The 22,540-nt window shown below is 44.5% G+C and overlaps 1 protein-coding gene across 5 annotated transcripts in view; it reads right to left on the reverse strand.

Annotated features, from left to right (window-relative positions):
* Nucleotides 1–22,540, reverse strand: part of LOC139535595 (extracellular sulfatase Sulf-2-like) — a 59,447-nt gene that overhangs the window by 6,985 nt on the left and 29,922 nt on the right. For all 5 annotated transcript variants that reach the window (XM_071335169.1, XM_071335166.1, XM_071335167.1 and 2 more), the window contains 9 exons: nucleotides 6,140–6,388; nucleotides 5,342–5,581; nucleotides 5,011–5,162; nucleotides 4,276–4,445; nucleotides 2,018–2,168; nucleotides 1,544–1,719; nucleotides 1,252–1,380; nucleotides 1,096–1,152; nucleotides 38–167 (listed from right to left, as the gene is read on the reverse strand). In XM_071335169.1, coding sequence (XP_071191270.1) covers nucleotides 38–167; nucleotides 1,096–1,152; nucleotides 1,252–1,380; nucleotides 1,544–1,719; nucleotides 2,018–2,168; nucleotides 4,276–4,445; nucleotides 5,011–5,162; nucleotides 5,342–5,581; nucleotides 6,140–6,317 — 1,383 coding nt within the window. In that variant the 5' untranslated portion in view covers nucleotides 6,318–6,388. The remainder of the gene's footprint in view (nucleotides 1–37; nucleotides 168–1,095; nucleotides 1,153–1,251; nucleotides 1,381–1,543; nucleotides 1,720–2,017; nucleotides 2,169–4,275; nucleotides 4,446–5,010; nucleotides 5,163–5,341; nucleotides 5,582–6,139; nucleotides 6,389–22,540) is intronic.

The following is a 22,540-nucleotide window of genomic DNA, read 5'->3' on the forward strand; positions in this document are numbered from 1 at the left end:
AGTGTTTGTGCCTGTGGGTATTGTACGGAACTCTTACCTGTCCTGACTGTTCACAGGAGCTCTGGTACTCTGCCCTCTTACACAGGTCTTTGACCCGCTGGTACTTGGGGAGGAAATTCTCCTCCTGGGCCACCTCCTTCCCATCAGCCTTCTTGTGGAGCAGCTTCCTGTGTGAACAGGGTGGACTCAGATGAGAGTAATAGAACATAGACTAAACATACATAAAACTTTGATCACATGGCTGTGGGGGATTATCCCTTCAATTGCACTTGATTAACCCTCCTGTTGTGTTTGTTTCATGTTAATTCATTCTGTGTTCCCAGTCCAAAATGACAGCCCTATTATAGCTGATTATAAATCCATAATAATATATATATTATCCCCTAATGTTGTGTTAGATATTTTTATCAACTTAAGTTCTTGTGAACATTACACGTTTTGAACTTCTATTTGCTATTTATGGCCTGTAGGCCTCATTGACCTGAGCTCATACAACTCATTTTTGAGTAAAAAGAACATAATGTACGGATAATTTTGACTATAAGAAATACTACGTTTAACAAAGACTCTCTCCTCCTCACCAGTGTGATCAAAGAGATGATCAAGAGCCTCACGTGCATTATATCGTTGGGTCATTGTGTTGCCACATAATTAATTGTGAGCAAGGCCTCAAAAAAGCTTTATACACCAGAGCTGCAAAAAAAGTTCTATATATTATTGAAACAATGTTGCGATTGTTTGTGAGAATGCCAACAGGTGTGGTTCCTGTGGGCAAAAGATTCCATTGGGGAATGGTTCCCGTGGGGGTTGCCATGGAAGCCAAGAAGGGGAGTGAGGTAGGTGTGTGTGTGTGTGTGTGTGTGTGTGTGTGTGTGTGGTGTGGTGTGGTGTGGTGTGGTGTGGTGTGGTGTGGTGTGGTGTGGTGTGGTGTGGTGTGGTGTGGTGTGTGTGTGTGTGTGTGTGTGTGTGTGTGTGTGTGTGTTTAATCAGATTAAATTAACTACATTTTTCAGAAAGAAAACTATGAAATCGGTCCAATTTTGCCGGAACACAGCAGGAGGGTTAATGACTCAATTATGAATGTAACGTACTGACCCTCGCTCTACCAAGAAGGAGTCCCTCCACATCTTCCCCTTCTTGTTCACCTGGAACCTGCAACAAAAGCAAGATATTTCAGGTCATCCTGAAGCGACATGGATTGTCCATTGTGTTAAGTTCAAACCATGCAAATTAAGTTGCGACCCTCTGTACCTGTTGACAGGTTTGTCTGTGTCCAGGAGTTTGAGGATGGACTTGCCGTCCATATCAGAGGGAACATCGGCTCCGGCCATGTCCAACAGTGTGGGAGCCAGGTCAATGTTCAGCACCACATGAGGGTTACTGCAGGAGGGCACAAGAGCAGATGGGGGAGAGAGATGAGTGCTGCGTAAGAGATATTACCAAGAGAGTAGTAGTAACAGTGAGATAAGCGCCAAAAGATAACCATTTCCATTGAAACATATCCTGAAAAAGGTACTATACAAAGCTTCAAAGTTGCACTCACATGGCTCCTGCCTCCACGTTGGGTCCTCGAATGTAGAAGGGCACCCGGATGTCAAACTCGTAGGGCATGGACTTGCCCTTGACCAGGCCGTACTGACCAATGTGGTAGCCGTGGTCTGATGTGTAAACAATGTAGGTGTTGTCCAACTCACCTGTCTCCACCAGCATGTTGTACACCTGAGGAGGAGGACACAGTGAGACAGGTTGTCAGGTAGATTTAGTTGAGCATGAGAGACTATTTTCTGTTTGTCTATCTGTCTGTCTGTCTGTCTGTCTGTCTGTCTGTCTGTCTGTCTGTCTGTCTGTCTGTCTGTCTGTCTGTCTGTCTGTCTGTCTGTCTGTCTGTCTGTCTGTCTGTCTGTCTTTCTTCCTCTCTGTCTGTCTGTCTGTTTGTCTGTCTGTCTGTCTGCCTAGCTATCTGTCTGTCTGCCTAGCTATCTGTCTGTCAGTCTGCCTGTCTACCTGTCTGACCCACCTTGTCCACACAGTCGTCCACAGACAGCAAGGTCTGCATCCTCCGGCGCTGCAGCATGTTGGTGAACTGCATGTGGACAGGTTTCATGGGGCCTGTGTAGCGCAGGATCCAGTGCTTGTCTGGGTTAGGAGCATAGTTATAGCTCGGGGTTCTGAGAAAGGGATGGAGGGAAACGAGTGTGAAGATAAAGCCAGTAAAGAGGGCAAATCATCTCAGAAGGAGAAAGCACCTGCACACATACTTAGTTCTCGACACAATTTATCTTCATTGACGTGTCTTTGTTTTTTTTACCAAGCACATGAGACAGAGGAGTGCTTACTGCTCTGATATTTTCACCATTATGCCTCCAGAAATCCCAGAGGAGCTTTAAGCTGAAATCTGTAATTGTTGAAACTGCCATGTTTGTTTACAATATTACAACAACAGAGAAGTTACTTCAACCAACGAACACAGTTTCACTGCACGCGCAATAGAACAGTAGAATATGTACTGCAACTTTTTCTTTACCACGATGCTGTATGCTCCTCTCCTCCGTTTCATCAACAAAACAAAAACGTTATTTTAAAGGCGGTGGGGTGAAGAGTGGTTCTGTTTCCCCCTTTACGGAAAGCATTTTAGAGATCACATTCTATAGAGGTGACATATCTTTTGAATTAACACTGAATAGTATTATGGTAGGGAACATTGTGATAGTTCTCACAGTATTCATAGAAGAGTGTTTAATATGCATAGCTGTATAGTCTAAATTTGAAATTCTGGTGTGAAGGAAGCATTGTTATATTGCATTGCATTGCATTGTGTTGTATTGCATATTGTATTGTATTGAATTGAATTGTCATGTGAATTCCAATAGAAATCGGATTATACAAAGCTGTGGTTGGTTTCATGATGTAGGGGTTGGAACCAAAATCATTTTCCAATCGTTCTGTTCCAAACAAAATAAAATAAAATCTCGTTCAGTTCCAGTTTTCCGACCACCATAATAAAGTTTTGAACCGGTTCGAACCCCAAATAATAACGGTTCATATAGTTCATTTCGTGAATTTTTGAACACGTCAAATCAACATCGTTTTCACATTAAGCTAATTTATTTACTCCACAATTAGCACGGATAGAGCAGCTTGCTAGTGAAAGGGTAAGCTAGTTGTTTACATGTTTGATGGACAGATAAGTGCAGGCGTGAGATGCAACTGAAATTTCACGGTAGAGAGAGAGCTATAGAGAGGAATGAACATGGAGGGGGCTTGGCATGAAGCGGGGACTTGTGTGTTCCGGGTGCTGTTTCCGTTCCTCAAAAAAGTTGTTATTTTCCCTGAACCGGTTCCAACCCCTGTGTTGTTTTACGATTGGCATATACAACAATAGGCTCTCCCAGTGCTTGCAAATGGCTCCAACTACACCTTTGAAACTGATCTCATAACTTATTGTGTATGCTGAATTGGAGGCATATGAACCAAAGAAAAGGTAACCTGCTGACATTCTGATCAATATCAGCTAACATAGAGAGGACCATTTTATTAATATTAACTCAGGGGTAGATGGAACCTTAATGATTTCAAAGTTAACATACTGCTAAATATCTAATAAGGTCTTGGAGGCAAGGCATATTTAACATTACAGCATATCGATTTGACTTGGCAAAAAGCTAATCGTCAATGGCCTTGGAGCACAAGGCCCTGACAACAGATTTTAACAGAGGATGAAGATGAGTCACTGCAATGTGGACGTGAAAAGGGTTTTCTGGAGGGATGGAGTAAGAGGGGAGCCATTTTCTTTCCCTCCATAAAGGGAAAGCGAGATAATTTATAAGCTCACAACGGGAGGGGTGTAGATTTCTGAGAAAAAGCAATTAAAAGTTGACATTAAAACAGATTGGGCTGAACATAATCACTGTGTTACACTTTTATTCAGTACTTTAACGATGCTTATGGGATTCACTCTTACAGGAGAGAATGATCGACCAAAGACACAGGCTCATTACTGGCTCCCTGTTTGTCTCTCACATGACCAATGGGAGAGGTTGTATTAGCCCAGGACCAAGTGCTTATCTTCGGGGTACTGTGCCAAGCAGACAAAGGCTGGGACCCATAGTGTGTTATCATAATCTATGGATGCCTATTTATCATGAACCTCTTTAACAATGCCAATCTACTGTAAAGTCTGCAATGAACAAGGATCATCGCTGATCCTACATTCAGCGTACACTAGCACACTGCATCTTCTGTCCAATTAGTGTGTCTGTTACACTATATCCTTACATGTGCTGTGAGGCGTTGGGGAAGGCAGTGCTGTACTGTGGTGCTGAGTCCTCTGGCCCATGTGGGGCAGCGTGGCTCAGGACCATCATCACTGGTCGGTGGGGGTACATCCTCTTAGAGGAGCGGAAGTAGTTGATGCTGTCATTGGTGATGATGTCTGTGAGATAGTCCTGTGGAAGCAAGAATCGCCTGTACATGAGGTTCTGAACTCTAATATTAGGCTACTTCCTCCCAGAAAGGGAAATAAAAATGTGTATAGAGCAATAAAGCGTGTCATAATGGCTGCCTTATAACAGTATTTAGATTGAGATAAACTGTTTACTACTGTATACTATTGTATACTACTGTTTACTATTGTATACTAATGTTTACTACTGTACACTATTGTATACTACTGTTTACTATTGTATATTAATGTTTACTACTGTACCCTATTGTATACTACTGTTTACTATTGTATACTAATGTTTACTACTGTACACTATTGTATACTACTGTTTACTACTGTATACTACTGTTTACTACTGTTTACTATTGTATACTAATGTTTACTACTGTACACTATTGTATACTACTGTTTTCTACTGTATACTACTGTTTACTACTGTTTACTATTGTATACTACTGTATAACAATATTATCATAATTTTTAAGAATTTGATGATTAAATCAGGGTTATTCATCATCATAGGTTACAAATCCAATATTTGAGTGAAAACTGAAACAGGATGGAACCTTTGGATAGTTGCCGCCATGCTTCTCCCGCACGCCGTTCCTGCACAGAGTGTAGTTGTAGAAGCGAGAGTTCTTCACCAGCGCTACCCACTCCTTCCAGCCAGGGGGCACATACGAGCCGTTGTACTCATTCAGGTACTTCCCAAAGAAGGCTGGGACAAGAGGTGGGCATGAGTACAAAGTGATTCACTATGCAATAATGTGTGTGTGTGTGTGTGTGTGTGTGTGTGTGTGTGTGTGTGTGTGTGTGTGTGTGTGTGTGTGTGTGTGTGTGTGTGTGTGTGTGTGTGTGTGTGTGTGTATATATATATGCTGCACAGCTCACACTCACCCGTCCTGTAGCCTGAGTTGTTAAGGTACACAGCGAAGGTGTGAGGCTCATGGTGGGCCTGCCAGGACGGTGAGGAACAGTTCTCGTTGTTGGTGAAGGTGTGGTGGTTGTGAACGTACTTCCCTGTCAGAATAGAGGAGCGCGATGGGCAGCACATGGGAGTGGTGGAGAAGGCGTTAGAGAAATGGGTGCCTCCCTGCTCCATGATACGCCGTGTCTTATTCATGGCTTGCATTGAGCCTGGAGGAGAGAGAGACAGGGAAAAGAGAGGGGAAGGAGGGAGAGAGGGAAAGGGTGAGGGGAAGAGAGGCATAAAGATGGAAGGGGGTGAGGAATGTGAGAGAGAGGGGGAGAGAGAGAATAAATATTTTCTGTGAAGTGTCGCCCATTTCAATTCATGTGTACTAAAGGCTTTTCAGGCTGATGCCGATTGTTTAGTGAAACAGATGCTCGACCATAAATTCCTGGTTTTCAATGGTATTCTCACGAGCAATCAGAGCGGAACAAAGGGTGTCAGTGAGGCTGTTATACTGGCACTCCAGTCCAATATGCAGTTTAAGGGCTTAAACGGGTAGGGAGATGGCCAGGGTTTGGCACTCAGACAATGGATGCCATAGGCCACTCGCTCCATGCCAATACTGAAGTTGGCCATGGGGTACTTGACTTCGAGTGGGCAAATGGAGAATGGTGCCAAGAGGAAGCATTACCCTGACCTCTCTCACTAACATGCTGACAGACACTGAACAAGCACCACACAGACACACACACAGACACAAACACACACACACTGTGTTTTACCCAGTTCGATGTCCTGGTCGTCAGTGAGGATAAGGATGATGTTGGGTCGGACATTGTTGCGGGCTTGGCGATCCCTCTGCAGACGTGTCCGGTGTCGCTGGCTGGAGAGGAAGGACGAGCCCTGGGCCGGGGAGACCACCCCCAGGAGGAGGAGGAGAAGGAGGCCCCGTCCTCCCATGGATCTACCTTGTCTTCACCTCCTTCTCACTGAAGCAGGGGCCACTCTGCTGCCGTACTCCCTCACTCACCCTGACAGACACAGAGACAAGGATGAGACCAGACCGAAAACAATCCATACCATACAAATTACTACAATCTGGTAGCTATGCTGTGACAATTATAAAACATGTAATATTAACGAGTCAGAAAGTCTGGTCTATGGTCATCAGGAGTAGTTGTCTGTGAGAAATACTGTAAGTGTCTCTCTCGTTCTCTCACTCTTTCAACTATTTCTCTCTCACATAGACACACTCAAGTAAAGAACAGGCAGATGTGAGTAGAGCCATTTCACGGCGCTCTTCCATATAAATGCACCTGTTTAGGCTACCCTCGTTAATCAATCATTAATGACGCATTAGAGCGGTGTCATTGCCTCAGTGTAATGATCTCTGCTGGTGAACACATGGCTGCCAGTCTGGGGCTAATGGGCCTGGGCCAGGGGCCAACGCTCCCTCGTCTACCCGAAAATAATAGGGGGGTGGAGTGGGGCGGAGGTGAAGGAGAGGAGAAAGAGTTTAAAGACGGTATGAGATTTACCAGAGGAGACAGAGGTTATTGAACAGGTGGGCATTGTGGGTTGCTTTGGTGAATGTTTGAGGAAAGAAATACAGAATATTGTTGCTCTCAAATAGTTACAGAGTGTGCATTGAGAAAGTGTTTCAGGGCAGGATAACAAAGTGCTCATCAGACTGATTTCAGACAACGTAGACGTGGTGATGTGGTGGTGCATTATCTGTGTGCTCAGTAAGAGAAAATTATGTAGACGCAGTATACTTCACTGATGCTCTACACACTGCGTTTCCTCATAAAACAATAGACATGACGTTGTGACAGTGCTCTGTTAGTAATATTTTCTCTAAATTATAGCTTCATGCATCATTTGCTAAATGTTTACTTGTTTTATATTGATTTGATAATGCAAGTACACCTCTGATTTCTTACAAACGAACCCCAACAGAGTTTGTCATGGAAACTGTTGATTACATATGTGTAACGACTCTCCTCCTCCTCTTCATCCGAAGAGGAGGAGCAGGGATTAAACCAAGGTGCAGCGGGTTGTGAATACATATAGATTTATTTGCTGACGAAGACGAACACAAAAACTTATACTTGCATAAACTACAAAACAACAAACGACGTTAAACAGACCTGAACTGGTGAACATAAAAAACAATGCACTCATGAACAGGAAAGAACGAACGAGAGACGAGACAGTACCGTGTGGTGCAATAAACACAGACACAGCGACAACCACCCACAAACAAACAGTGTGAAAACACCTACCTTAATATGGCTCTCAATCAGAGGAAATGAAAACCACCTGCCTCTAATTGAGAGCCATATCAGGTCACCCTTAAACCAACATAGAAACAGAAAACATAGACTGCCCACCCAAACTCACGTCCTGACCAGCTAACACATACACAAACTAACAGAAAACAGGTCAGGAACGTGACAATATGTTCACAGTACAGGAATGGCAATTGATTGTACTTGCTGTAAATGTTTCGAAAAGACTGCCTTGAATACAAATATGATGTGGTGTTTCTTCTCACAGCTTTGAGATTGAGAAAGATTAGTATTAGAATAAGTTAAAGTCACCCAGTAAAATACTACTTGTGTCACGCCCTGACCGTAGAGATCTTTTTATTCTCTATGTTTGGTTGGTCAGGGTGTGACTCTAAGTTCTTTATTTCTATGTTTTGGCCGGGTATGGTTCTCAATCAGGGACAGCTGTCTATCGTTGTCTCTGATTGGGAATCATACTTAGGCAGCATGTTTTGACACCTTAGTTTTGTGGGATGTTGTTTTTTGTTAGTTCTGTGAAGCCTACAGAACGTGACGTTCGTTATTCTTTTGTTGTTTTGTTTGGTGTTCTGATTAAATAAAGAATCATGAACACGTACCACGCTGCACCTTGGTCCACTTCTTCCGACGAGCGTTACAGAACATCCCACCACCAAAGGACCAAGCAGCGTGGAGAAAGGGACTCATGGACATGGGAGGAGATCCTGGATGGTAAAGGACCCTGGAGGCCGGCTGGGGAATATCGCCGTCCAAAGGAGGAGATAAAGGCAGCGAAGGAGGAGCGGCGACGATATGAGGAGGAAGACGGAAGCCCGAGAAGCCACTCCAAAATAATTTTTTGGAGGGGGGGCACACGGGGAGGTTGGTGGAGCGTGGTACTGGTCAGGCACTGTGTTATGCGGTAAAGCGCACGGTGTCTCCAGTGCGCGTGCACAGCCCGGTGCGCTCGGAGCCAGCTCTCCGCAAGTGCCACGCTAGAGTGGGCATCCAGCCAGGGCAGATTGTGCCAGCTCAGCGCTCTTGGTCTCCGGTGCGCCGTTTCGGCCCAGGGTATCCTGCGCCGGTCCTGCGCACTGTGTCTCCGGTGCGCTGTGTCAGTTCAGTGCATCCTGTGCCTGCGCTCCGCACGTGCCGGGCTAAAGTGGGCATTCAGCTAAGAAGAGTGGTGCCAAGGAGAAGCACCAGATCTCCAGTGCTCCCCCACAGCCCGGTTCATCCTGTGCCTGCTTCACGGCTCAGTCCGGAGCCTCCAGCAGCGGTCCCCAGTCCGGAGCCTACAGCGACGGTCCCCAGTCCGGAGCCTCCACCGACGGTCCCCAGTCCGGAGCCTCCAGCGACGGTCCCCAGTCCGGAGCCTCCAGCGACGGTCCCCAGTCCGGGGCCTCCAGCGACGGTCCCCAGTCCGGGGCCTGCAACGAGGGTCCCCAGTCCGGGGCCTGCGGCGAGGGTCCCCAGTCCGGGGCTTGCGGCGAGGGTCCCCAGTCCGGGGCCTGCGGCGAGGGTCCCCAGTCCGGGGCCTGCGGCGAGGGTCCCCAGTCTGGGCCCTGCGGAGAGGGTCCCCAGTCCGGGGTCGGCGACAAGGGTCGCCGCACCAGAGGCGCCACCAAAGTGGGGGGAGACAGAGGTGGAGCGGGGTCTGCGTCCCGCACCGGGGCCGCCACCAGGATAGATGCCCACCCGGACCCTCCCCTATTGTGTCAGGTTTGCGGCCGGAGTCCGCACCTTTGAGGGGTGTACTGTCACGCCCTGACCGTAGAAATCTTTTTATACTCTATGTTTGGTTGGTCAGGGTGTGACTCGGGTGGGAAACTCTAAGTTCTTTATTTCTATGTTTTGGCCGGGTATGGTTCTCAATCAGGGACAGCTGTCTATTGTTGTCTCTGATTGGGACTCATACTTAGGCAGCATGTTTTGACACCTTAGTTTTGTGGGATGTTGTTTTTTGTTAGTTCTGTGAAGCCTACAGAACGTGACGTTCGTTATTCTTTTGTTGTTTTGTTCGGTGTTCGGTGTTCTGATTAAATAAAGAATCATGAACACGTACCACGCTGCACCTTGGTCCACTTCTTCCGACGAGCATTACAACTTGAGTAAAATAGTATCTGGTTTTAAATGTACTTAAGTATCCAAAGTAAAAGTAAATGAAATACATAAAATTCTTTATTCACAGATATCCAGGGGCACACTCCAACATCATGTAAACCCAGTATTTGTGTTTAGTGAGTCCACCAGGTCAGAAGCAGTAGGGATGATGCACATTCTTTTGGTAAGTGCATGAATTGGATGATTTTGCTGCCCTGGGCGTCAGGGAAAATGTATGGGGGAGTAAAAAGTACATATTTTCTTTAGGAACGTGGTGGAGTAAAAGTAAAAGTTGTCAAACATGTAAATAGTAAAGTAAAGTACAGATACCTGCTTAAGTAGTACTTTAAAGTATTTTAATATAGTTACTTTACACCACTGTATAAAAGAGCGTCACAAGGCCTCCTCACAAAATTAACCAACAGCACCACTGACTGAGAGCATTGACAGGTTTGAATGGCCTGTGTTTGCTCAGTGTTCTGTGGGTCTACAGGGAGCGTATTCCTCCCAGCATAGAAACTGTATGAACACAAAACAGCCCACAACATCAGCCCAAACCCAGCCTCTCCCTCCTGGGAGGTAACTCACTCAACAACAACCTCACTGGGATGCTATTGTTTAGGGGGACAATAGAGCACACACGCATACACATACACAGACACACACACATACACAGACACACACGCACATGCATGCACACAAGGACACACACTTCACATGCAAACTAAATAGCCTACAGAGCCAAATCAATCGAAGGCGTTTAATAAAACAACATCGCCATATCCATCATCCTCAAGCAAACACAAAGTAGATAAGTCAGTTGGGTATGTTACTATTCCAGAAGAATGGTGCCACCTTGTTTCTGTCACCCTCCTCCCCCCTACCTCATCACAGTGTTGATGCCCAGGGATATCCTCATGGAAAACAGACCTCTCGGTCCCAAACAGTACCCGTATCCAAGCAGGCCCTTCTGTCTGTGAACGTCCTGATTCTATAACACACTCATACCCTCTCTATACTCACACTCAAGCTCCTCTATCACACACACATGCATCCACCTCCCCATCCCTCGGAAGCACAAACTCACACACACACACACACACACACACACACACACACACACACACACACACACACACACACACACACACACACACACACACACACACACACACACACACACACACACACACACACACACACACACACACACACACACATACACACATATATTATGTGCATCCACCCCACCCTCTTGCATGCGAGTATGGACCCAGACACATCATGCATACATACGCAAATGCACACAACGCGAACACATGCGCACACACGCGCACGCGCGCACACACATCTGCCTTTTCTCTGCTTTTATTCCAGCACCTCTCTGTCTCTGTCTCTCAGGGCATTGTTGCCTGTCTGGGGAATGGATGAGGTTCTGACCAGGTAGGCTCTGCTGTTTTATATTCTCCCAACTCCTCTGCCCCTCCTGTCCCCTCTCCATCCCTCCCTTATCCTCCCATCGCTGGCATGGGATGAAAACCAAAACAACAACAAGGAACGCTATACAAAAACATTGGTGAAAAGCCACTTAATTAAACAGCTCTGTCGCCAAACACCAGAAATGCCTCACCGACACTGCTGCAATGACTTTGACAATAAATAAAGGAATGGATGGTTCCCGCTCCTCTCCACTGTGAGTGTTAGTGCTGTATGACATAAAGTATACAGTGCATTCGGAAAGTATTCAGACCCGTTGAGTTTTTACACATTTGTTACGTTACAGCCTTGTTCTAAAATTGATGAAATAACTTTATTCCCTCATCAATCTACACACAATACCCCAGAATGACAAGGCTAAAATGTATTAAAATTAAAAAACAGAAATAGCTTATTTACATAGGTATTCAGACCCTTTGGTATGAGACTCGAAATTGAGCTCAGGTGCATCCTGTTTCCATTGATCATCCTTGAGATGTTTCTACAACTTGATTGGAGTCCACCTGTGGTAAATTCAATTGATTGGAAATGATTTGGAAAGGGACACACTGTCTATATAAGGTCCCACAGTTGTCAGAGCAAAAACCAAGACATGAGGTCGAAGGAATTGTCCGTAGAGCTCTGAAACAGGATTGTGTCGAGGCACAGATGTGAAATACCAAAACATTTCTGCGGCATTAAAGGTCCCCAAGAACACAGTGGCCTCCATCATTCTTAAATGGAAGAAGTTTGGAACCACCAAGACTCTTCCTAGAGCTGGCCGCATGGCCAAACTGAGCAATCAGGGGAGAAGGGCCTTGGTCAGGGAGGTGACCAAGAACCCGATGGTCAGTCTGACAGAGCTCCAGAGTTCCTCTATGGAGATGGGAGAACCTTCCAGAAGGACAACCATCTCTGCAGCACTCCACCATTCAGGCCTTTATGGTAGAGAGGCCAGACGGAAGCCACTCCTCAGTAAAAGGCACATGACAGCCCGCTTGGAGTTTGCCAAAAGGCACCTAAAGGACTCTCAGACCATGAGTAACAAGATTCTCTGGTCTGATGAAACCAAGACTGAACTCTTTGGCCTGAATGACAAGCGACACGTCTGGAGGAAACCTTGCACCATCCCTACGGTGAAGCATGGGGGTGGTAGCATCATGGTGTGGGGAAGTTTTTCAGCAGCAGGGACTGGGAGACTAGTCTGGATCGAGGGGAAAATGAATGGAGCAAAGTACAGAGAGATCCTTGATGAAAACCTGCTCCAGAGCGCTCAGGACCTCAGACTGGGGGCGAAGGTTCACCTTCCAACAGGAGAACGACCCTAAGCACACAGCCAAGACAACGCAGGAGTGGCTTTGGGACAAGTCTCTGAATGTCCTTGAGAAGCCCAGCCAGAGCCCGTACTTGATTCCGATCGAACATCTCTGGAGAGACCTGAAAATAGCTGTGCAGCGACCCTCCCCGTCCAACCTGACAGAGCTTGAGAGAATCTGTGGAGAAGAATGGGAGAAACTCCCCAAATACAGGTGTGCCAAGCTTGTAGCGTCATACCCAAGAAGAGTCGAAGCTGTAATCGTTGCCAAAGGTTTTTCAACAAAGTACGGAGTACAGGGTCCGAATACTTATGTAAATATGTTTTTAGTTTTTGGGCCAAATTTCCCCAAAAACGTTTTTTGCTTTGTCGCTATGGGGTATCGTGTGTAGATTGATGGGGGGGGGGGGGGGGACTATTTAATCAATTTTTGAATAACATTAACCAAATGTGGAAAAAGTCTAAGGGTCTGAATACTTTTTGAATGCACTGTAAATACTGTGCATCTGTTGCTGTCTGAGGAGTAAATGGCACGTGGTTTTGAAGGAATCAATTGTGCTTTTTTGGCCACACATTTTGCTACACAATTCAGGCTGTGCTGCAAAAGTCCAGAAACAAAACATTGCTTGCCTAGTAGGCTATAAAGTATCTTTATCTATCCCTTTCTCTTTTTTTCTCCCCAATTTCATGGTATCCAATTGGTAGTAGTTACAGTCTTGTCTCATCGCTGCAACTCCCGTACGGATCCCGCTGATCCAGACAACACTGGGTTCTCATGTCAGGGAAGCATACTGTATATCCACACAGTTGAGAAAATGTACAGCTCAATTTCACACACTGCCTTGATACATCAATAGATAATATGTATGTGATCGTATTGACGAGGCAGAGCAGTGAAAACTGTCCAGTATTATTCTCCTGAGACCTCAGTGTTTCCCTGATAGGAAGTCAGACTGGATTTATTGCCTTTTATCAGTTACATGTAGGGCTGCAAAGGTCCGGGAACTTTCAATAAATTCCCTGCTTTTCCCGAAATCCTGGTTGGTGGATTCCTGGAATTAGGAGGGAATAAGTAGGAAATCCAGAGCCCTCCAACCAGGATTTTGTGAAAAACAGTGAATTCTGCAGCCCTAGTTACATGGAAACATTCTATCTATCTCTCTCTTTTATCTCTTTCATAACACATATTCAGTGTATATCCTAGATGAAAAAAAAAATGAAAATATAAAATAAAGTTAAATTAGTCAAAAGAATAAGCACTGCTATACTTCTGGAAACAACAACAAAAGATCCCGGCAGAAATAACTACTAAATAAACAACAGCCTAACAGTATGCTTTCTACTGTATGTGTGAATATAAACCTGGCCTTGAGTGTCCATGCGTTGAGTTGAGTAATGGTACGTCTTTCATAATACCTACTTAATCATTTCTTTGGAACCCAGTGTTGCTGATACCTTGCTGATAAAGAAGGAAGAATATAGAAGGTAAACTGTTTGTCAGATCAGTTATTTTACACTAAGCGAAAGGCCCACAGTGCTGATGCAGCTGATGACTGATTGGTGGCGCAGACTGCTAAAACAGTTAGCCATATTTCAACGGTTGCGAGTTCTAATCTCACATGGGGCAATTATCTTTACAAGCATTTCGCTACAGTTGTGAAAACATCTGCTAACTATGTGTATGCGACCAATAACATTTGAGTCAGAATCAAGGCAGACATTTGCCATTTAGACAGAGGCACAAATCACAACATGAGTAAATATTAATCTGAGCAGACCTCATTAAAAACTGAACAATAACAGTGAGAGAGAGAGAGAGAGAACACAGCACATTGTTGTAAGTCTGATTGACGATCGATAACCATCATCCAAAATTATTGGCACCCTTGATAAAGATGAGGGGAAAAAATACTCTATGAAATAAATAATACAAATACTGAGCTATATTGTATGCTCACATTATTGGGAAAATTATAAATTAATTAAGAATTAATAAAACAAATCTAAAAAGGTAGGTCGAAAAATTGTTGGCACAACTGTTTTCAATACTTTTTGCACCCTTCCCTTGCAAGGATAACAGCACTAAGCCTTTTTCAATAAGTTTAATGACATTGGAGAACACATTGGGAAGGATCTTAGACCATTCGTCCATACAGAATCTTTCCAATTCTTTGATATCCCTTGGCCTGCGCTTATGGACCCTCTTCAATTCAAACCACAGGTGTTTGATGGGGTTCAAGTCCGGAGTCTGATGGCATGTGACGCCCTGATCTGTTTCACCTGTCCTTGTGCTTGTCTTCACCCCCCTCCAAGTGTTGCCTATCTTCCCCACTTATCCCCTGGGTATTTATACCTGTGTTTTCTGTCTGTCTGTGCCAGTTCGTCTTGTTAGTTCAAGTCAACCAGTGGTTTCTCAGCTCCTGTTCCCCCCTGAGCCTGCCTGCCGTCCTGTACCTTTGCCCCTACTCTGGATTACCGACCTCTGCCTGACCTGACCCCGACCCTGGGCCTGCCTGCCGTCCTGTACCTTGGTCCCACTACTCTGGATTACCGACCTCTGCCTGACCTGACCCCGACCCTGGGCCTGCCTGCCGTCCTGTACCTTGGTCCCACTACTCTGGATTATCGACCCCTGCCTGCCTTGACCTGTCGTTTGCCTGCACTTGTTGCAATAAACATTGTTACTTCAACACAGTCTGCCCTTGGGTCTTACCTGAAACCTGATATGGCCATTGCAAAATGTTGATTTTGTGGTCAATTAACCATTTCTTGTGGATTTGTATGTGTGCTTGGGATCATTGTCTTGCTGGAAGATGCAGTGGAAGCAAAATAGCCCCATAACATCAAAGATCCACCACCACATTTGACATTAGGTATGATGTACTTTCAGCATTTGTATCCTTCTTTCGATGCCAACCCAACCACTGGTCGGCGTGGCCTAAGAGCACTATTTTCATCTCATCTGACCATAGCATCTAGTTACAATGCAAGTGCCAATGCCGTTTAACAAATTCCAGACATTTACATTTGTTGGTTGCTCTCAATAGTCTTATTTTCTGGTAACCCTTCCAAATAGCCTTTTAGCATGGAGGTGGCGTCTAATTGTACATTTGGAGACTTGGTGACCCCAAGATGTGACCAGGTTCTGTAATTCTCCAACTGTCCCTTGAATTTTTATTTTCCTCACGAAATATCCTCCTCACTGTGCATCAGAACAAGATACATGTGTCATCTACCAGGCATGTTTACCACTGTTCCAGTAGTTTTAAGCTTCTTAATTGTTGTCCTAATAGTGATAAGTGGTATTTATTTTTGAGCATTTGTTTAGTACCCATTTTTATTGATTCATTTTTAATTTGTATAATTTCACCTTTATTTAACCAGGTAGGCCAGTTGAGAACAAGTTTACAACTGCGACCTGGCCAAGATAAAGCAGAGCAGTGCGACAAAAACAACAACACAGAGTTACACATAAACAAACGTACAGTCAATTACACAATAGAAAAATATATGTACAGTGTGTGCAAATGTAGAAGAGTAGGGAGGTAAGGCAATAAATAGGCCATAGAGGCTAAATAATTACAATTTAGCATTAACACTGGAGTGATAGATGTGCAGATGATGATGTGCAAGTAGAGATACTGGGGTGCAAAAGAGCAAGAGGGTAAGTAATAATATGGGGATGAGGTAGTTGGGTGTGCTTTTTACAGATTGGTTGTGTGCAGGTACAGTGATTGGTAAGCCCCTCTGACAGCTGATGCTTAAAGTTAGAGAAGGAGATATAAGACTCCAGCTTCAGTGATTTTTGCAATTCGTTCCAGTCATTGGCAGCAGAGAACTGGAAGGAAAGGCGGCCAAAGGAAGTGTTGGCTTTGGGGATGACCAGTGAAATATACCTGCTGTAGCGTGTGCTACGGGTGGTGTTGCTATGGTGACCAGTGAGCTTAGATAAGGCGGGGCGTTACCTAGCAAAGACTTATAGATGACCTGGAGCCAGTGGGTTTGGCGACGAATATGTAGTGAGGGCCAGCCAACGAGAGCATACAGGTCACAGTGGTGGGTAGTATATGGGGCTTTAGTGACAAAACGGATGGCACTGTGATAGACTACATCCAGTTTGCTGAGTAGAGTGTTGGAGGCTATTTTGTAAATGACATCGCCGAAGTCAAGGATCGGTAGGATAGTCAGTTTTACAAGGGAATGTTTGGCAGCATGAGTGAAGGAGGCTAGTGATGCTAGTTGGACGGGAGGGTGCGGGCAGCAATTGGTTGAAGAGTATGCACTTAGTTTTACTACCATTTAAAAGCAGTTGGAGGCCACGGAAGGAGTGTTGTATGGCATTGAAGCTCGTTTGGAGATTTGTTAGCACAGTGTCCAAAGAAGGGCCAGATGTATACAGAATGGTGTCGTCTGCGTAGAGGTGGATCAGATAATCACCAGCAGCAAGAGCGACATCATTGATATATACAGAGAAAAGAGTCGGCCTGAGAATTGAACCCTGTGCCACCCCCATAGAGACTGCCAGAGGTCCGGACAACAGGCCCTCCGATTTGACACGCTGAACTCTATCTGAGAAGCAGTTGGTGAACCAGGTGAGGCAGTCATTTGAGAAGCCAAGGCTGTTGAGTCTGCCGATAAGAATGCGGTGATTGACAGAGTCGAAAGCCTTGGCCAGGTCGATGAAGACGGCTGCACAGTACTGTCTTTTATCGATGGTGGTTATGATATAGTTTAGGACCTTGAGGGTGGCGGAAACCAGATTGCATAGTGGAGAAGGTACGGTGGGATTCAAAATGGTCGGTGATCTGTTTGTTAACTTGGCTTTTGAAGATTTTTAGAAAGGCAGGGCAGGATGGATATAGGTCTATAACTGTTTGGGTCTAGAGTGTCTCCCCCGTTGAAGAGGGGGATGACCGCAGCAGCTTAATAATCTTTAGGGATCTCAGATGATACGAAAGAGAGGTTGAATAGGCTAGTAATAGGGGTTGCAACAATTTCTGTGGATCATTTTAGAAAGAGAGGGTCCAGATTGTCTAGCCCAGCTGATTTGTAGGGATCCAGATTTTGCCGCTCTTTCAGAACATCAGCTGTCTGGATTTGGGTGAAGGAGAAGCTGGGGGGGGGCTTGGGCAAGTTGCTGCAGGGGTGCTGAGATGTTGGCCGGGGTAGGGGTAGCCAGGTGGAAAGCATGGCCAGCCGTAGAGAAATGCTTATTGAAATGATCGATTATCGTAGATTTATCGTGGTGACAGTGTTTCCTATCCTGTGCAGTGGGCAGCTGGGAAGAGGTGCTCTTATTCTCCATGGACTTCACAGTGTCCCAAATTTTTGGGGAATTAGTGCTACAGGATGCAAATTTCTGTTTGAAAAAGCTAGCCTTAGCTTTCCTAACTGACTGAGTATATTGGTTCCTGACTTCCCTGAAAAGTTGCATATTGCGGGAGCTATTCATTGCTAATGCAGAACCCCAAAAGGTGTTTTTGTGCTGGTCAAGGGCAGTCAAGTCTGGGGTGAACCAAGTGCTATATCTGTTCTTAGTTCTACATTATTTGAATGTGGCATGCTTATTATACTGATGGGCTCATCCTTCCAGGATATCCGGGCCAGGTCAATTAGAAAGGCCTGCTCACTGAAGTGTTTGGGGGGTGGTCGTTTGACCGCAGACCCATTACGCACACAGGCAATGAGGCAGTGATCACTGAGATCCTGGTTGAAGACAGCAGAGGTGTATTTAGAGGGAAAGTTGGTCAGGATGATATCTAAGAGGGTGCCCATGGTTACGGATTTTGGGTTGTACCTGGTAGGATCCTTGATAATTTGTGTGAGATTGAGGGCATCTAGCTTAGATTGTAGAACGGCCGGGGTGTTAAATGTCCCAGTTTAGGTCCCCCAATAGTATGAACTCTGAAAATAGATGGGGAGCGATCAATTCACATATGGTGTCCAGGGCACAGCTGGGAGCTGAAGGGGGTCTATAACAAGCGGCAACGGTGAGAGACTTGTTTTTGGAAATGTGGATTTTTAAAAGTAGAAGCTCGAATTGTTTGGGCACAGACCTGGATAGTATGACAGAACTCTGCAGGTCTATCTCTGCATTAGAGTGCAACTCCGCCCCCTTTGGCCATTCTATCTTGTCGGAAAATGTTATAGTTAGGGGTGGAAATTACTGGATTTTTGGTGGCCTTCCTAAGCCAGGATTCAGACACGGCTAGGACATCCGAGTTGGCAGAGTGTGCTAAAGCAGTGAATAAAACAAACTTAGGGAGGAGGCTTCTAATGTTAACATGCATGAAACCAAGGCTTTTACGTTTACAGAAGGCAACAAATGAGCGTGCCTGCGGAATGCGAGTGTTGCTGGGAGCTGCAGGTCCTGGGTTAACCTCTACATCACCAGAGGAACAGAGGAGGAGTAGAGTAAATCATTGCTTGATTTATGAACGTCAACAACAATTTGTCTATTTTCATTTGTGAGTTCAATACCTTTTACCATGGTGATGGATGACAAAGGGATTTTACATGAGTGTTACCTCATTTTTCTATCTCAGTGAAACGGGAAGCCATCAAAGGCCACAATACAGTTCCTTCAAATTAGATGAACTTAAAACAAGTAGAATGTTAATGAAGATTACATTCAGTTTCATTTTATTTATAAGAATCTTTAGGGTGCCAATAATTTTGACATATTTTTAAGAAGAAAATATTTTTCTCTGAGCAATTGAATTAGTATAAAATAATATCATTTCACCAAATGTTTTGTGCATACAACATAGCTCTGTATTTGTATTATTTATTTTATAGTATTTTTTGCTCATCTTTATCAAGGGTGCCAATAATTTTCGAGGTGACTGTATGTCAATGCGATCTGTATCTTGGTTAAAAATGGAAGTGCATCACCAAAATCTGATACATATTGAAATCCCCCTAATGTGAAGGCCATTGAAAATATAATGTTGAACACTCCATCTTTGCATTAAATGTTAATGATGGCTGTATATTTTATGGATAAAGATGAATTATGAATGGCATGACAACGGAGCTGTGTCACACTATGGGCGTTGTGGTGAAACAGAGGGGAGTGTAGGGGCCAAATGCTTTCACCAGAGAGACAAACACCCGAGAGACAGACACATTATAGCAATGTCCCTCCACAGAGGACAGAGGGACAGACACCTAGCAAGTTGAACAGAAACTTCTCAGTTTGGACAAAAACATCAAAACATCATAGAAATATCCAAAAGATTTAGCAGTGTAGTTAATGCTGTTTTCCTACGAATAAAATAAATGTTGTTGTTCAATGAGCACCATCTGATGCATGCAAGCAATGCCCCAGGGAGAGAGGGCTAAAAAGAGAGAATATGAGAAAATGAGGTGAACCAGACTCTTATTACATATTGAAGAAGGACGACTGATTCCATCCGTACGTTTCTCATTATTTAATCAGCTTCCTGCCAATGAAATATGGAAGAGCACAGAAGCACAAAACAGACTGTCTGCCCCAATCAATGATCCAACTGGGAGAGAGGGAGAGCGAGAGATATATATTTCACACAGAATTCCAATGCTTGTGTTCCCTTTCAAATGGTCCCTTATTTGCCACTTTCTTTGAGTTATATCCCCATACATACAGTACATCCCAGTGAATAGCTGGCACACCGAGGGGTAGGAGTAGCCTCGGCGGGATCTGGCCATAGCCTATACTGAATTGGAAATGGTATTCGTAATTGACAGTTGATAATCGGATCGCATGATAGCTTACTCATAATTGGAAAAAACGATGTGTTTTAAAATGCTTAATAGGGGTTGGAAATATCTAGGCGAATCACCTCCCTGCACGTTTCTATTAAACAAGTGGCAGCAGATCAGGAGCAGCAGACTTGTGTGTGTCTGTGTGTGTCTCAAAAGTTGCAGTGGGCAGATGATCTGCTGTCACTCAGTCAAAACGCAGATCGGCATTTCACCGTTTTTTCCTACCCTCTCTCTGCTTCTTTGATGTTATGCACATTGATAGCTTGCTAGAAAACGTCCTCGCCAACTGATTTATAATAGTAGCAGCAGATCTTATCTCCAGTAAATGGTCGGAGCAAAACATGCGAAGAGAAGTGACCGGTGATATTCTCAAGCGAATGGAGTGTAGCTATTGGTTGACCCAAGTGAGCGTCCCAAAACCAGGACACGTTTTCACAGATCGGTTTTCTCACAGAGCTGTAAGATGAATTTTTAAAGAAAATACCGCAACGATCACTAGGTCCAGAGGGGAATTTAATGTATAGTTTTTCTTACCAGCTACACCTTTCAGATACAAAGAAAAGGCGCTATAAAGAAGATGGCATGGTAAAGATTGTGGGTTTTTGTCTAGATATAAAAGGGATCAGAGAGAGAGACAGCTCAAGGAATAGTCTGGATAGAACAAAGCATGAGAATGTCTGCTTCAGGCATTTTTCTTAACTAGATTCCCAGTGCAAGGATTTCAAATAGAATAGAGTCAAATGAAATAGAATAAAATAGAACACTCCACTGTCCTTTTCACATTCGTGACACTCAAGTTCTCCACTCATCCACAACAAGTAAAAACAAACTAATGAAACACCTAAGAATGTCAAACACATATCCCAGTCCTGAATGCAGCCTATTGCCAACACTATCACACAGATTCCTTTGGTCATAATTGAGCCTGGCAGGGCTTTGAGAATGTGTGACTTTGTTCCCATTGGATTGTAAAGCTGCATCTGGACAGAATTTGCAAACTCTCCAAGGACCCTTGAATTTACCAACAAAAGTTGGTATTCAGATGCAAATTCTGAAATGTCCTGCCTCTATGTTAGAGTAACTCTTTCTCTGAGGGGAGAGAGTATGTTTGGAGGATGATTTGGTGTGTTGGGGGATGGGTGGAGATTGGGATGCTGAATACTGTACAGAACTGGAACCCCCTTTTGCGTGATAATGTGTAGCTACTGTATCGAGAGGTGCAGTGATTGCTATTCATAATCTATTCTCCACTCACACATCCATGCATTATCACATAGTATATGCCATGGCATCCAGACATCACACTATTCATAATAGTCAGGTGTTGAGACGTACACTAAGAGATAAAGCTGCAACACAAAAACATACTGGCGAGTCAGCTGCAGATGGATTATAATGACAATTATGTGTAAATCAATGACTTCTCAATCAATGAACACTAATGTGATAACCGCTAAAACAATGACCCCTTACAAAGTCAATGCAGAGAACCCGCACCAGTCAAGCCCAAAGTACATAACCCTTACATGCCATTCAATAACACTGGGCAGGGCCCATGTACCAAAACACACATCATTTTATAGGAGTGATTTTACTGCAGGAGTGCTAATAACCTATAATACAGTATGTAAATAGCCCAGAGGATCTGTCAGACAATCACAGCAAATCATTTATTTAGGTATCCTCTAGTTCTGATGAGCTCCGTGTACAGTACTTGTTACAAAACCTGACAATCAGAATTGGCACAACCATTTCCCATTTTAATACACAGACACAATGGACCAGGTACAGTAGTAGTCTCTGCCAGATCGAAGGAAAAACAGATGAGTGTTTTATGGCTGTTTATGTGTTGGACAGTCCCTGTGTGTGTGTGTGTGTGTGTGTGTGTGTGTGTGTGTGTGTGTGTGTGTGTGTGTGTGTGTGTGTGTGTGTGTGTGTGTGTGTGTGTGTGTGTGTGTGTGTGTGTGTGTGTGTGTGTGTGTGTGTGTGTGTCAGTGGAAACATCAGGCAGAGTGTTTTCTCCTGCTTGTACCACTCTGTGCAGCACAGGGGCACTCATCCACAACTCTCCATATCAGTCAGAGAGAGAGACACAGACAGTGAGACGTGGATGTGTATACATTTAGAGCCTAACACATCATTAATCCTGCTATGGGTTTGTTTTTCTTTTTTTAAAGAGGAACAGGAGTTGGTGATGTGGTCTGGCTGTTATAGGAGAATTGTCAGTACCACACGCACACACACACAAACACCAT

This window comes from Salvelinus alpinus, chromosome 12, assembly GCF_045679555.1.
Source record: "Salvelinus alpinus chromosome 12, SLU_Salpinus.1, whole genome shotgun sequence".
Classification (NCBI taxonomy): Eukaryota; Metazoa; Chordata; class Actinopteri; order Salmoniformes; family Salmonidae; genus Salvelinus; species Salvelinus alpinus.